A 17390-nucleotide genomic window follows, 5' to 3' on the forward strand; every position below is an offset into this window, starting at 1 on the left:
TATGTCTGCTTCTAGTAATATCTCGATGCCCGCCTTTGTGAGTGAGAGCCGACTAATTTGGGCGTTTCGCTGTGCTTCAAAGAGTTCTGTTGCCGTGTTGTGTAGCCCCAATTGTGTCAAATCGTAGGATTGACATTTCTGTAATAAAGGCTGATGGAGCGCTTTGTTCAATGGCATCTGTGAGCGCCTGCTTCGGAATATCTGTCACATGTACTTTGTTTAGCGGCCTGATCAGGACGGTGTAGCGGGGCCGACTCACCCGTTCGGCGTGCAGTCTTTTCGGTGACACTTGGCGTCGGTAGTAGACGGTGTTTCGCTGCCTTCCGTTGTAACGAGGTCCAGCGGCTCTGATGAAAGAGACCGCTGACGCGTTTGGAACAGCGGGCTCGTTAAAAGCTCTGATGGCAGTGGAGACTGGCTCGCGTCCATGGTGTCGTTTCCTTCAGATAAAGTTGAAAAGTCATTGCAGTTAGAAGACCCGTGCTTTCCGGGGTTGTCGTCAGAGTGGGCGTCTTTATGAGAGCCGAAGTGAAACGCGCCGGGCGTCTCAGATTCGTCAGGCTGTCACGGCGCAGACGCTGCCGCCGGCCGCCGCCGTGCCTGTTATCCTTGTCCGAGACGCAACACTATATAGGCCTAGGCTGGTCAGTTCACAAAAAACACAAGAAAAGGGGACAAAACTTGTCCAACAAAGACCGACTTCGTGGTGTGGGCTCACCGTGTGGTCAAAATTCACTCACTCAGTGAAAAGTAGCAACAAATAAGCGGAAGAACACCTGAAAACGAACAGAAAAAACAGGAGTCGAGCTGAGGAACGTCTGCCTGCGCCGGTGGTGCCATCACGCCCCCCTACACCCAATTATTGCATCGTACGTGGGCGTTTTTGCATTTCGCCGCCATCGAATTACGGCCGCCGTGACCGGGATTCGATCCAACACGTTGGTGCTTAGTGGCGCTATGACACAGCCACTACGACACCAAAGCGGGTGGTCACTAGATATGAACCTGCGATATATATATATATATATATACATACACAGGGTGTCCCAGCTATCACGCAGCGCGATTTAAAAAAGGACGAACGGTGTTACGCGAAGCAAACCTAGTGTGTATTGCTTCCAGTAGAGTGGAGTAGCCGCCAGTAATTTTTTCGTTACTGAGCTTTAATTAGTCAATTGTAAATAAGCATCTAACTCGATAAGTGCAGTTCTAATTATCAAAGTGCCAATGAGAAAATTGTAGAGCAACAAGAAAAACTCCCAATATAGCTTTCTGTTGCTCAATACGTGCTACGTAAAAGTGTTTTTCCGAGCGTGAAAGAAGCCCGCGAATACACGCGAAGTGCCAGATCGGCCAGTCACGCGGCAATTCTGCGTGTATTCGCGGGCTTCTTTCACACTCGGAAAAACACGTTTATGTAGCACGTATTGAGAAACAGAAAGCTGTATCGGGAGTTTTTCATGTTGTTCTACAATTTTCTCATTGACACTTTGATAATTAGAACAGTACTTCTCGAGTTAGATAATTAGTTACAATTAGCTAGTAACAATTAGTACAATTAGCTAGTAATTAGCTCAGTAACGAAAAAATTACTCGCGGCTACTCCACTGTACTGGAAACAATACGCACTAGGTTTGCTTCGCGTAACGCCGTTCCTCTTTTTTTAAATCGTGCTGCGTGATAGCTGGGACACCCTGTATATATAGTTACGGGGATAACGTTTATTTAGGGCGTATTGCTATATACAAGGTTTGGACAAGCAGCGGCGACAGATGCAAGGCTGTCGCGCGCCTCTGGCTACTTCGTCGCCGTCGTCTTCGTCCGACCGACAGTAGCAGCCCCTTCACTGTCTCGTGGCACTACCCCCCGGGGCGAGAGCGCCGACCCGGTGCTTGCTACGACGGACCAGAGGGTCCAGTTACGTACGGCTTAAGTCTCGCAACGTGCACGATAGCAGAGGGCGAAGGCGTAGACGGCGCAGGCGCGGTGACTGGCTCGATCTCATACGTAACGTCGCTGACTTAACGTAGCACCCTGCAAGGACCATCGTAGCGGGACAATAGCTTTTCGGAGAGACCGATGCGGCGGGACGGAGACAACAGTAGCATGAGGGCGCCTGGGAAGTAAGAAACGTCTCTGTGGCGACTATCATACAGGGCTTTTTTGGAAGCCTGAGATACTGTGAGCCGTTCAAGAGCGATCTGGCGAGCTGTGTCGGCGCGCGCTATGGCGTCGCGAACGTACGTGGTGGTTGAGCTGACAGGAAGTAAAGTATCGAGAGGCAGAGAAGGTTCCCGTCCATACAGGAGATAAAACGGGGAGTAGCCAGTGGTGTCATGTCGGGACGAGTTGTAGACGAAAGTAACGTACGTCAAAGTAGCGTCCCAATCGCGGTGATCGGCGGAGACGTACATTGAAAGCATATCGGTCAGAGTTCGGTTCAGGCGCTCTGTGAGTCCATTCGTTTGCGGGTGATAAGCAGTTGTGAGCTTGTGGTGGATAGAGCAGGAACGAAGGATGTCATCGATGACGCGAGACAAAAAGTATCGGCCTTGATCGGTCAGAAGCAGTCGAGGAGCACCATGATGCAGGATGATGTCATGAAGGAGAAAGTCAGCGATATCCGTAGCGCAGCTGGTTGGGAGGGCACGGGTAATGGCGTTTCGCGTCGCGTAGTCGGTCGCGACGGCGACCCACTTGTTGCCTGATGTCGAGGTTGGAAAGGGGCCAAGAAGGTCGAGCCCAATACGAAAGAACGGTTCGGCGGGAATGTCTATAGGATGAAGCACACCGGCAGGTAACATAGCTAGCCTCTTGCAGCGCTGGCATTTGTCGGAGCTATTGACATATCGTTGGACGGAGCGATAGAGACCAGGCCAGAAGAAACGGCGCCTGACGCGATCATAAGTGCGGGTGACACCAAGGTGACCAGCAGTGGCGAAGGACATCTGGCGAAGCTGGCGAAGGACATCTGACCGCACATGGGCAGGCACGACAAGGAGGCGTTCAGGGCCCTCAGGATGCATATTATGGCGGTATAAGGTGCCGTCCTGAAGGAAGAACAAGTGGAGTGAAGGGTCGGGTGTGGCGGAGTTGAGACGGTCGATGATAGACCGTAAAGCCGAGTCGCGGCGTTGTTCGTCCCGTATAATAATGAGGTCTGAGATAGACAAGACGCAGGCGTCGGTGTCGTGCTCGGTGACGTCAGGGAAATTCACGGGATGCCGTGAGCGGCAGTCGGCATCTTGATGAAGCTGACCGGACTTGTGCACCACTGAAAACGAGGATTCTTGGAGGCGCAGAGCCCAACGACCAAGGCGGCCTGTAGGGTCTTTGAGCGAAGAAAGCCAACAGAGGGCATGATGATCAGTTACGACGGTAAAGGTGCGGCCAAACAGTCAGGGACGAAATTTGGCGACAGCCCAGACAAGAGCAAGACACTCTCGTTCCGTGATGGAGTAATTCTCCGGTGAGGACAGCAGGCGGCTAGCGTACGCAATAACACAGTCGTGGCCGCTCTGACGCTGAGCGAGGATGGCAGCGATTCCATGGCCGCTGGCATCTGTGCGAAGTTCTGTCGGTGCAGTCGGATCAAAATGCGCTAAAATAGGGGAAGTCGTGAGGGTATCTATAAGTGCCGAAAAGGCAGCAGCTTGGGGTGAGCCCCATGTAAAAACAACGTCTTTCTTGAGGAGCGCAGTAAGGGGACGTGCAATGCCGGCGAAATTACGAATAAAGCGTCGGAAACAGGAGTACAAGCCTATAAAACAGCGTACGTCTTTAGCCGAACAAGGTACAGGAAAATGCTTCACGGCGCGAACTTTTTGAGCATCGGGCTGGACACCTGTCGCGTTGACGAGATGGCCAAGTACGGTTATTTCACGGCGTCCGAAACGGCATTTTGAGGCGTTGAGTTGGAGACCGGCATTGCGGAATACCTCGAGAATGGCGGAGAGGCGCTGAAGATGGCTGTCAAATGTTAGCGAAAAAACAATGACATCGTCAAGGTAGCACAAGCAGGTTGACCATTTCAAGCCACGAAGAAGCGAATCCATCATGCGCTCGAATGTGGCCGGCGCATTGCAAAGGCTGAAAGGCATTACTTTAAAGTGATAGAGGCCATCGGGAGTTACGAATGCGGTTTTTTCGCGGTCCAGTGGGTCAACAGCAATCTGCCAGTAACCTGAGCGAAGGTCAATAGACGAGAAATATTGGGCGCAGTGAAGACAGTCGAGTGCGTCGTCGATACGGGGCAAGGGATATACGTCCTTTTTCGTGATCTTGTTGAGGGGTCGATAATCAACACAAGATCGCCAGGTGTTGTCCTTTTTCTTGACCAGCACAACAGGAGCGGCCCAAGGACTCGAGGACGGTTCGATGATGTTCTTGGCCAGCATTTTATCGACTTTCTTTTGGATTATGGCGCGTTCCGCAGCGGAAACGCGATAAGGCGCCGGTGAACCGGTTGAGCATCACCGGTGTGAATGGAGTGCTGAACAACTGCTGTCTGGCCTAAAGGGCGATTTTCGAGATTAAACATATCGGAATACGACAGCAAGACCCGGCGAAGATATTCTGCTTGCGTATGCGGGAGGTCGGCTGATATCATTTTCTCGAAATTGGCACATAGCGACGAGCTGGCTGTGAGAGAGCCGGAAACATTTCGAGGGCCGTCGACGGCTAACACAGAAATCGCGCATTCCTGCAACGACGACCCGGTGGCAAGCGCGATACCAGCAGGTAGCACGTGGGTAGAAAGACCAAAGTTCAAAAGCGACAGGCAGGTTTTGTTGTCGCCTACGGTAACCACAGTGTGCGGGAGAACGACAGAGTGCATCAGGACCACGTCGAGAATCGGGGAAACAACGTTTTCACCATCGCACACAGGAGGAGATGGACTTAATGGGACGTACGTGGAGGTTTGCGGTGGCAGGTGGAGGAACTCGACAGAACATAAGCGGCTGGGAGTGTCCGATAGTACGTGGGCGTCAACAGGGAGTTCCAGTTGAAGGACACCTGTGGAGCAGTCGATAAGAGCTGAGTGCGTCGAGAGAATCTAGACCTAGGATCACATCGTGGGGACACTGCGCAAGCACGGCAAACGAACCAATGGTCTGATGGCCAGCAATGCCCACTCGGGCGGTGCATATACCAAGAACGGCAGACGAGCTGCAGTCAGCGACTCGTACTGTGCATTGAATTGCGGGCGTAATCACTTTGCGTAGCTGAGTACGGAGAGCTGAGTACGGAGAGCATTATTTAAATCTGTGCTCCGGTGTCTATGAGGGCCGTAACGGTGACGGCGTCCACTTCAATGTCCAGAAGGTTTCGGCGCGTAGGTACAGTCAACAGAGGATTTGTATATCGGGTCACGGATGCAGCGTCACCTCCGGGAGCTGCACGGCTTAGTTTTCCGGAGCGTAGGTGCCAGGCCGTGCAGGGGACGATGGTATAGTCGTGGCGATCGAGATCGACGGCCTTGTGGGGACGGTGAGCGGCTAAACCTGGAGTGTGGAACGGCAGCATCGGAAGCATCGGAAGCATGGGGATCAGAGCGAGGGGAAAACCGTCGAACGTTGCCTCCAGGACGACGCCAAGATCCAGTGCTCCAGTTTGAAGGCGACGACCAGCTACTGCGGCAGTGACGGGCAATGTGTCCAACGCGAGAGCAGTTGAAACATATGGGTCGGTCGTCTGCCGTCCTCCAGTCAGCCGGGTTTCTGTAGCGCGAAGGGTAGACCTGGTTTTGGGTGACATCTGCAGGGCTACGTCCGGATGTACGGATAGAACAGACGCCCGATGATAATCCCATGTTCGCGAACTCCTGGCGGATGACTGCTTGTATATATGAGTGACACCGTGGGCAGGTTGGCTGACTGAACGTCTGGAAGAACGGCCGTAGGAGCTAGAACTTCGAGTTCGCGGCGGACAATACACGTGACATCTTGTGACACTGTAGCCTGTACAGGCGTCGGTGGGTCTTCGCATGATGATGTGGCGGCGGTGTTAGGTAGCCGAAGGAACTGGCGGATGATGCGGCGACTCTTCGCTTGTTCAAACCCTATCGAAAAATCTCGTATGAAATTATACGTGCCTCGTATCTGTTCTTACGTGCCTCGTATCCGTTCATACGAGCCTCGCATCCATCCTTACGTGCCTCGTATCCGTCCTTACGAGCCTCGTATCCGTCCTTGCGAGCCTCGTATCCCTTCTTGCGAGCCTCGTATCCCTTCTTGCGAGCCTCGTATCCCTTCTTGCGAGCCTCGTATCCCTTCTTGCGAGCCTCGTATCCCTTCTTGCGAGCCTCGTATCCCTTCTTAGGAGCCACGCAAACGTTCTTACGAGCCATCTATCTATTCAATATGTGCCACGTATCGAAGCATATTTGCTACGTGTGGATCCAAATGTGCCTCGTAAACATGTCTTTGTGCCTTAATTGTAGATCGATTCATGTGTACCGGGTATGCACTTCTGTGCTGTATGTCTGGCCCCAAGCGGATGACTTGCCAATTGTTTATGCTTTGTAAGAGCTTTCATGCATATCTGCATGGTACAAATTGTTACAATTGCATGGTACAAGATGTTCAAGTGATACATATCACTTAAATATCTGTGTCTGCGAACTATTTACACAGCTAGCCAATTAAAGCATACAGTAAGCTTATATTGGCGATAGCAGCTAGTGCACAGTAAGGTTTTATGAGAAGCATATAGTTACAAACCAAGTTTATTTCCAGTCAAAAATTCCAAAAGTGTATTGTTGCATCATTCTTATTCTGCACTAGTTTTTGGAAGGTATGACAGCAAACACTGAGTAAATACACAGATCAAAAAAATTTATTAACATATCACTGTTGACAGACAGCTATATATAATTGGCCAAAGGAATATCACAGTACAGGCCGGTAACAATGAATTTGTGCCAACAATAGTATACATATCTAAAGATAACAAAATGCACTATTTGATCATGATACATCTACATTACAAACAAAATTAAAATTGTTGCAGGGTGTAAATGTTTGGCATATATTGACAAAACTGTGCAGTACATATATCACAAAAATCAACACCTGATATGCAAACAAAATGCGACATTTCATCCAAGACGATCAAAAAGCTCCATTCTGTGATAATTAGCTTTTCAAAATGTGAAACTTCATATTACCTGCACACAGAAAGCTTGGCTTAGGACAAGGTTCTTTGTCTACAAGGTCTTTCTTTGTGGGGTTTTCACGTGCCGAAACCAGTTCTGATTATGAGGCACGCCATCGTCTCCAAAGAAAAAAGTGAGGAGAAGCTGTAATACTGGAAAACCATCAGAGGGAACTTTGAGAAGTGTAATATATGAAATCACATTTGAAACACACCATGTCGACATGTAGTTCACATTAAAAGGCACTATACTGAATATCTTCAGTATTCATCTCTTCATATTACAATGCACATTGAGAAACAACAAAATATTTCATGGTCGTCTAGTTAATAATAACTACACGATAACTAGAATACTGGTAATATTACCAGTATTCTGTTGAAAGGAAATAGAGGCATTATTCTTAGTAACACGCAACTGCATGTACCATCTCTGAAGTCATAAAAACAGAAGCCCAGGGAAAAGAAGTGATTCAAGAGAATGAATTGATGAAGGAAACCATGAAAAGAATGCATTTGCTACGTCTTCCAGTGAACCGCTGGCATACGGACGAGCCGCATGGAGAACGACCCTCAGCAGACGATTAAAAATTTGTTAGAGTGAATAAATGTTCATTCGTTGAGTGGAGTACTGTATGCTGCTGTAAGCTTTGTACCCATGATGCAAAAGAAAATCACTACAGTGAAAATACATGCTTGAAACGTTGTGCAATGGCTCATTTTGTGATTTACACCAACATTTACATATAAAATAACAGATGCAGATGTTTGCCCTTTCCACACCCAGACACCGATGACACGAGTGCAGCACTGAAGCATGCACTCTACACGCAAGTTTTAGAAAGCTGTCCCCCCAGCACTAAAGAATTGGTGGGTTTGATGCTGGTGGACGACGACTTGTTTAAGGTCAAGAGCTGGATCCAGTATGGCTGACCTTAATATATGGAAAAGCAAGACGAACAAATTGGCCATATTTTCATTAAGAAAATCGAAATGTCCATGTGTCGTGACTTGGTAGGCTGGAGCCGACTACCAGTGCTGGCAGCAGCAATATGTCACGTGTACCACACGTCTTGGATGAGCACGTACACTCCGGCACATGGCGGCAACAAAGAACTTAGCCTGAACATTGCTCTCGTACCCAGGAATAGACTGCCATTGAATGATTCATATGGGGCTGTGTGACATATATATGCACACAAGCCAGCACAATGTCACCAGCACAGGCACCAAATATATGTCCAGGAACTGGAGATAAATGGCCATGACTCTTCATAGACTGCGCAGGTTCAATTAAGGAAGCATGTTGCTTATCATAATAGATGCTGAATTAAATGTTGTGAATTCAGACAATAATGCACGCCACAACTGCTGAAGCAATGTGACAAGTCCTTACGTACGTAGTTTGGTTTACCTTGCACTGCAATTCACAACAATTCACTGCCCCAGTTTCTCAAGATTTTATGAAGGGAAACAACATCAGACATCCCGCTACAATACCTTATCACCCTCAATCAAATGGCCTGGTTGAGAGGGATGTGTGCACAGTAAAAGATGGAGCGAAGATGGTATCTGGCAATAACTTACCAATGCGGTTTTGTTAAGCTATTGGTAAGCTTTGGTTTGGCGCAGTTTTGTTTGCTGATACTGTCACAAGTGTATAGTCAAAGGTGGCTAATCCCTGTAAGATATATGTTACTGAGTTTTCTGATTAGAACAAAGAACTGCCGTCCACCAAATGAGAACCAAGAATGCAATGGAGAGCTTAATTAAGCTCTCATGCATGCATTCACATGCAAAGAAATCCAACATCTGCTGGACTGCCAGTGCAGAGCCCGACAACCCAAACGGGCGCCTGGAATTGTGAAGTCAACCAAGAGAGCACGAATGTCAACAGTAGCGATTGAGCAGGGGGTTGAAGGCAACATGCAAATCACGTGCAAACTCACATTTACAAGCGACAGGAGATGAACAAACCACCATCCACGCCAATAACTGAAGTTGAAAAACCAGAAGCGGCAGAGCATCCTACACCAGAGAGACCTGCAGAAGATCAAAGCACCTGTAGTGCCCACAGATGCCCCAGATCTGCCCTTACGAAGGTTCTAAAGAACTAGAGGACATTTGCAACAGTTTCACCCATAAGGAGTGAAACTGTTGCGGCTTCCAAGATGCCATCAGCATTATGACAAGCCCCGCGTACAAGAACAACCATCAGCAGACAGTTAAGAATGTGTTCGAGTGAATACAGGTTCATTCATTGAATGGGATCTGTATGTTGCTGTGTGCTTTGTACGCATGATGCAACAGATAATCCCTACAGTGAAAATAGACGCTTGAAATGTGCAATGGCTCATTTTCTGATTTATACCAACATTTACATATAAAATACACCCCTAGCAAGTTCACATAAACTGTTCAGATGCATCAATAACATGTTTGACCGAAATCATGTTTAACCCCTGAACCGTACGTTTCAAACGAGCCCAGCTCGTCTTTGCCGAACTGTCCCAAAACTGTCTTGGGCGAGCTCGTCTGCAGGCGACATTACCTCCTTTTGAGTGTTTTGAACAAGACACGCTCGTTGGCGGGCTAGCTGGTGTGGCGCTTCGCAAATGGCAGCACTGCGCAGGTAATTTCTTTTTTGTTCAACCTCCCTTTCACATTTATTTGCGGCACAACTCGTGCTTCAAAAAATGCCGTCCTGTGGAAACGACGCATACATTGGAGGTCTGTCATCACGAAAAAGAAGCCTTGCCCCATGATCTAGCTCTTCGCACGATAATAATTCAGAAACGGAAGTTCGCTTCGTTTCTGGAAGCGAAAGCGATGACTACGAAATTAGCAGTTCATCAGCTGAGGAAGACTACCCAGAAGACACTATTGCCAGTGCACGTCATTAATGGCGCATCGACATGAATGACATCCCCATGAAGTGTCCTCACGAATGCATGGTACGGCATTCAATATAACATTGCCTGACAACTTGATAAAGCTTCCCGAACTGAGCTTCTGCTGTTTTTTTATTCAATACCAGCAGATAACTGGCCTCCTTTATCATGAGCAATTATAAAGTCAAATATTAGAAGGAAAGTATTCAAAATCAAAATTTTTTTAATAAGCAGTTTAGGCATAGAAATTGTCAAAATAATAAAACGGTTAAGGGGTTAATCAGACTATTAGGTGCACTTGTTAAAACACTGTTTAAAGGGGCCCTGAACCATCCCTCCTGCTTGGAGAAATAACATCGAGCAGGGGTACCATACGCTGTTGTGAACATCTCGGCCAAGTTCTGCTGTCGTGCGCGGTCCGTGGCGCTCGCAAGCAGAGGGCGAAGTCACCTCAAGTAGCTAGCAACCACTTATTCGTCACATTATGGTTATTCGCCTGATACTGTATTCTTTGTTTCACTCACACCTCATTTTCTTTCATTCATGGCATGGCTAGTGAGAAGCAGTTTGCATCTGCATGGGCAAAACCAGCGATGACATCTCTAAAATGGCATTTGAAGGAATGAAAGGACGAAGGCATTGGAACAAACAACAGACTCTCGGTCAGGTGCGGTTATTGCTTGAAGCATATAAATCACCTCAACAAGGAATGGTATGGTAGAAACAATATTCAGGAGTATGAGGCTATGTAACTTGATAAAAGCAAAAATACAGAAGCAGCAAATTCAGGAAGAAGGGACGACCTTCAAGATGCTTTTCCAAAGACAGAACATCGCCAGTGCGAATTCAACAATGATCTTGTGAAGGCCCTTGTGTCTGCAAATATTCCATTTACCAAGCTTGGTTACTCAGCCATTAAGAAGGTCACCTTTAAGTGGTTTCGACAAAACTGTCCTGACACGACTTGAAGTAATTTACAAGAAAAACGTTGACCACATTCGCGCACATGCAGGTGTCTCGGCCATGCATTTTCAAATGGATGAAACAATTTATCCCTGCCACCACTTTGTGACCACCATGCTTGGTGTATCCACTCGATAGATGCTGTTCCCAACCTTCAGTCCTCTGTGTTAGCTTTGTGGAAGAAACCAGCTGCCCGTACGAAAGAACGATTGCCATAACAACCAAGTTTCATATATAAAAGCTGCATTCCAAAATCTAAAATGCATGTTTTGAAATTTCAAGCATTTCACTTGCATTCCTCACACTCTTCTTTGCATTTGAGAAGGTTCACAATATGCACCCAACCGTAAATGTGTTTGCTTCAGTGAAGCAATATCTTTCCTACAATATCTGTCTCTACAGCAAACCTTCTCTTGCCTCCTGAGCCTGTGGTAACGCACTGGGCACGTTCTTACAAGCAGCAATGTACGAGGCAGAAAGCCTGCGAAAAAAAAGATGAAGCTGACAAATGCTGTCGCGAAAGCACTTCAAGGAAGTGTGACCAGTGATACCCTTTCCAGGAGGCTTTACAGCATTGAGCAGTATGGATTTCTACCAAACGCAATTGCGAAGTTGGAAACAGCAAGGCTGCACATACAGGTGCAGTTTTACACCTTGGATTCTATATGAGGAAAGTTGGACAGTGCTGCTATAAAGAAAAGCTTTTCAAGTCGCTCAAGAAAAACCCTGACGTTGAGTTTGCTAGGACATGTTTCTGGGCTTGCTGCTGCTTGCTTTGGACATAACACAGCTAGCACACACACAGTTCACAGTATGCACAGAACTCGTTGCAGTGCCGAGTGCATTACAGTTCACAAATCTAGTACCTTAAGAATGGCAATCAAATGCATAATATACATCTATTAGTAAAAAAATTGTATAAAATGCTAACAAGGTGCCTTTTCGTAAAGACCTAATGCACCATCACGAAAACATGTGAATTAGTCCCGTTCAATGAGGTTGGGGACTTTACACACAAATTTCTCGTCATCACTAAATGATATCAAAATACAGGGCTTTGAAACACTGCTGAGTTTGAGAGCTACGAGCGGGTATTGCAAAGAAAAAAAGCATGGCATTATGTGACTTGGCATACCGACTTCAGGATCCTCACAGACAACTTTTCGGCAAAGCAAAAGAACTTCGCCATTGCTTGGAAACCTGTCATCAACAACTTCGAAAATTCTTTTAACAATAAAAACTCGCCACCATCTGACTCGAAAATGCTGCTATCACTTTTGCTGCTTCTTTTGTATTCCCTGCTATGAAATATCGTTCCCCGATACAAAAATAGAAAATGTTCTTGTACATGAGGTACATGGTTCAGGGCTATCTTCAGACAATCTCTTTCTGCAGGCAACACCACAGGCACATCCTTGGGTGCACCAAACATGCAAGCACCTTGTATGTGCTGAGCCTTTTCTACATTTGGATAGTGCAGGAAATCATGGCACAACTGCTTAGTTGTCAACGGTATTGCTGTTGAACAAAGCAACAGCTTCAACTCCTGGGAGAGAATCACACGCTCCAGGATTTGTTCAGGCACACCATTTGCTGCTGTAACTAACTTGACAAGCTGGCCATTCCCACTCTCAAACCCAAATGCTGAATGAGCCCACAGTGGGCCAAAGTTGCGGGCAGCCCGTGCTAAGTGCAGGATTTGATGCACGTTGAATGTCATGCACCTATCACTGTACAATGCCGCAGCTCGGTTGACGAAACGTCGAAGAAGGTTATCTGAAATAAAAAGACATCCCATGTTTAAATTCAATACTATACACAACTACTTATGAAAAAGTACTGTTTATGAAAATGAACCTATGTATGCATTATGATCATTATGTACTTAGTGACAACAGCCCCCATGCCCTTCATTGACCTGCATTTCTGTCATGTTTCAAAAGCAGCCAGGCAAATTATTAGTTCTAAGGCTCTACAACACTTAAAAGTCGAGAACAATATGAAAACAAAAACAAATTTGATACATGTTCTGTTGTGCTCAGCATATATTTGCAACAGTGCTGCAACAGATGTGGAGTTCAGTGCATAAGAGGCCGAACTCCAGGAGCCATCACAGCCAGCGGTGCCAGCGGTGCCGTTAGGTACCAGAGCATGCACAGCAATTCATCCATTGTGGTATCACACTGTTTCAAAGAATACGGCACAGCAGCATGCACCCCCTATGATTCACAGAACCACCTTAATTACAAACCAAGTATTCCCATCTGGATGTTTGTCGCTGCCGAGCTGGCCATGCATGCGCCGCCCTTGCTTTATTCCTCTCTCTACTGTGCTTCTCTTTCCTTCCTCATTCCCTTCCTCTAAAATGCAGTTGAGGTGTCGCCCAATGTGCAAGACAGTTACTGTGGTCTCCCTCTGTTCAAAACCACTTCTTCCTCCTCCACATTTCCTGATGTCACACAGTAGATATCAAAATGGCAGTCACTGTCAGTGGGAGATGTTCAGGGGCTGTCACTTTAAGGTGAAATTTCTATTAGAATGCACGCTTAAAAGACGAATTTTTTGGGTGCATGTCCATTATGGGCCCTTTACTCTCAGTTTCAATGATAAAGTGATAATATAGGACAACTATGTCACAGCTCCTTGAATACAAAAATGCATGTTGTTATTTTTTTGTACAATCAATGTACAGTTTTTCAAATAACCCTACTGAGTACAAATGCATGTGTGAAAACTGCTTGATTAGGATACACAAAATTTCTCCTCACCTGCTTGGGCAATGGCCGGAGGTGAGAGTTGCTCTTGAAGAAGCAGAAAAATGGCCTCGGAAAGAATTGCGAAGTGCTTCATGTAGGGTGATGGCAGAGTATTTTGGCAGCACGGTAGGCAGTAGTACAGAAGCCAATTTCGCCACTCATGGGCCTTCCAAAAGTGCCTTTCCTGGATTGAGCGAGGCAGGCGTGTAATATGATGTGGCGGTTGAATGCCCTTCAGGCGCCGGTTCAGGAAATTCAGGGTGCTTGGTCGTCCTGCAAGACCATTTCATACAGTTCACATCATGTACATTTCTGGAATGAATGTCTGTAAGCCAGTGGGCCTCTTCAATTTTAGGTTTGGACAGCCCACTGGCAGCCAGACAGCAGCTAGCTAGTTGTGGCCCTGATAGGAATAAGCATCACTGTCACAAAAATTGGGATCCCAAGACAACCTGAAGATGCCCGAACGGTTGTAAAATCAAATGCTAGTACAACTGGCCAGTAAAAATGTAAACCCGCTGCTTGAATAGCAGCGGCCAGTGTGATCAGCAGTTTGGTCATTTATGCACTACCCACTTGAAGATATCTCATTATTATTGCCAAAGAGCTCAAGTGATATTATTAAATGGTTGCACTAGAGAATACATCACTTCTGCAATGTTCTGTATGATCAACACAGGTTGCGCGCAGTCCCACCATTTATTTTTGCACAACACTACATACGCTGTCAGACATATCCGGTACTACGTGAAATCTCATGAAAATGGTCCTACATTCAAAATTGATTGCTCCAGGTCTTTCTCAAGGATAAACGCTGACCGCCAGCTTTAATGGTTAAGGAAATGACCATAATTTTACAAAACTGGAAAAGCAGGCTGGCCACAGGATACCTTTATATATGTGTAAACAATTGTGACAAGCTGCTTAAGCTTCGATTTCAGAAAGTTAACGCTCGTGGTGACTCTGGTACACAAGCTGAAAAAGCTGGGGCTGTAGTTGGCGCTCGAATGCACTCAACACAGTCTGTGAACCGCTAAAAAATCTAGGCTAAAAGCAGAGCAATGGGTGAAACAAGAATGAATAACCTGCAAGACAACGCAGCATGTTTGAGTGCGTTGTATGCGGTTCACGCAAAGCGATATTTTTGCTGTTTCTTGTATGAAACCATCGTGCAAAGCAAAATTGGCTTTAGAAGGTAAAGCTAGAAGTAAATAAAAGTCAGCTGAGCTCACTTTTGCTTACTTTTATAAAAAACACACTATAGCCACCGAAAGCGCCTGTTGGAATGAGCCCATAACAGCTTACGCTGTAAACACATGTGCTCCTGAATTCAGTGTGCACAACAATCCAGGAAAATGCATGTCTGGTTCGTTACAAAGTAGTTTCTTGGGCTAGTTGATGCTCTGGCAGTCTGATAATAGCCAGAAGTGAAAAATCGAACAGCCCACTCAATCAATATGCACAGCAAATAAGCTTCACATGCACATTAGTTGCAAGATCAAGAAACTGCCAAAACAACAGAATACTGACCTATGTAGAACTTTTCATGGCAGTGAGAGGAATCGAACCATACTCCGTGAACTGCCTGGTCACCCCAAGTAACACACAATGCATGTACTCCACAGTGTAGCACTCGACAAGGTCCAGGTACTGCAAAGGCCAGAAAGCTGATGGCCCTTTCAGTCCATTGACTGGAGTCTGCAGCTCCATGGCAAGTTTCATGTCCCTGCGTATGCCTGCTGCTGTCCTCTCTGGTGCAGGCGGCTCCGAGTTGATGTAGAGACGACGTCCTGAAATGCAGATAGACACTAGAGTTAGATCACACTTTTAATGGTGCTGTTATAATCTATCTACAGACTAAAAAGCACACTTACAGGCTTCCTCCTGAGCATGCAGCTACTTTTGAGTCAAGTTTACAAGTTCAGTGGTAAATTTGCCTAGAAAAGAACTTTACTAACAAGAGTGCTTCTACAGATCCAAACAAACATGCATGATGCTTATGTAATGATCCTCAACACTAACCATACAGGAAATAATGCGTAATATTTCATGGTTACTATTTTCAAGGGCCAAAAACCCTACCACATCCTTCAAGTAAAACAAACAATAAACTATGTTCATGGTATCACAAACAAAAAAGAACTAAATCAGCTAAAATTTATTTTGTTGCCACCTTCCCATGCAGGTAGGCGTAACTTATGATTCACACTAAGTCTTCGAACCCTTACACCCCTGAATTCTGCAAATATGTAATGTGTTTTTAATACAGTTCGGCACTTGTCACATTCATTTTTACCATCCTTGCCTTTTTTGTGCGGCTTTAATCCAAGAAATTTTCACCAATGCTCTCAGTTTGTCAAAATTTTTCTATGTATACATTCTGAAAGTAATCGGACAAATTACCAAATTGTGATATGTCTGCCAATATTTCAGCATACAGTGCAGGCTAACACAGTACCATAATAACAAGTATGAAATGTCATCTAACAATAAATATTACTGCAACGAACTTACCTTCTTGCAGTGTTCCACATGCTAGGCACCATGGGCAACCAAAGCAGCCATTGAACTGTGTCTGGTTTCCAACAGCTGCTCTGGCAGGGGCATCAACGCAGACACAAGCTAGGTATACTCTGGAGATCAGGTCCACAGCACCATGCTGCCACACACAATCTCCCCAACCATCTGTAAGGCTTTCACAAACTTCCCAATAAAAGAGCCATATCAGGGTGTTTCCGCCCAACCACAAGCCGGCGAGGAAGGTATTTGCATTTCGATGGGGCTGCGGAAGCTCGTTGATCGACAATTGAATGGGCCAAATGGAGGCATTGGAGGACTTGTACAATGGGCTCCCATCTGTATTCACAGTTAATGTTAAGTCACTCCATTTCATAAGACCCATTTGGCGGAGTCCTTTACAAATTGCCCCATTTGCAATGTCTGTCGTCACTACATTTCCTGAACTTTGTTCGTCTCGTAGCATTGATAGACTGCTGAAAAGGAGCTCCTTGACTCTTGCTATTATGTGTTGAAGCTGTTCTTTTATGTCCATAATAGCAAAGAAGCACCCTTTCTTCTCAACTCACTCACAATCGTATGATAGCTGGCATATAGTGCAGTGGAGACTCCTCTTGTTCTCACTCATCTCAAGAAGCGACATAACACTTCGCAATAGTAATGTCTCTGGCTATCTGTTCACATTTGGGAGCCCAAAGCTTTCGAAACAGGTATTTTGAGCGTGGGAGACCAGATGGCCGATGCCCAAACAAAGCGTCAACCAACTTTAACAATCATCAACCGCCGACCAAGTGAGCCCATGCCCACAACAAACGCCATAATCAACACAACAGCCTCAGCAGTGTTGTTGATGAAGAAGGCAGTGTTTTGTTTCCGAAGTGGCGGACACATTGAGCTAGCGCTCGGTGTCATGGAACTGTGGCCAGGCCCATTGGCGGGGTCACTCGTTCTTCGTCGGTATGGTCCTGTCTTCACCGCTGCAGCCACTCTCGCTCACGGCATCCACAATTCCGTCTGCTCATCGTCGAATACGTCGTCACTGGATTGCAGCTTCACTGTTGGTTCTTGGCGGCTGTGCGTCGCTTAAGTATGCCAGTCACTGTCGTCA

At 46.4% G+C, this 17390-nt stretch overlaps 1 protein-coding gene across 1 annotated transcript; it reads right to left on the reverse strand.

The window, feature by feature from the left end:
- Window positions 1-255: 255 nt before the first annotated feature.
- Window positions 256-6349, reverse strand: LOC125942848 (uncharacterized). Its single transcript, XM_049661093.1, has 2 exons — window positions 6112-6349; window positions 256-440 (listed from the first exon to the last, which is right to left on the reverse strand). The coding sequence occupies exons 1-2, from the start codon at window positions 6347-6349 to the stop codon at window positions 256-258; spliced, it is 423 nt and encodes a 140-aa protein (XP_049517050.1).
- Between the last annotated feature and the right edge of the window lie 11041 nt (window positions 6350-17390).

This window comes from Dermacentor silvarum, chromosome 1 (assembly GCF_013339745.2).
Source record: "Dermacentor silvarum isolate Dsil-2018 chromosome 1, BIME_Dsil_1.4, whole genome shotgun sequence".
In the NCBI taxonomy this organism is placed as follows: domain Eukaryota; kingdom Metazoa; phylum Arthropoda; class Arachnida; order Ixodida; family Ixodidae; genus Dermacentor; species Dermacentor silvarum.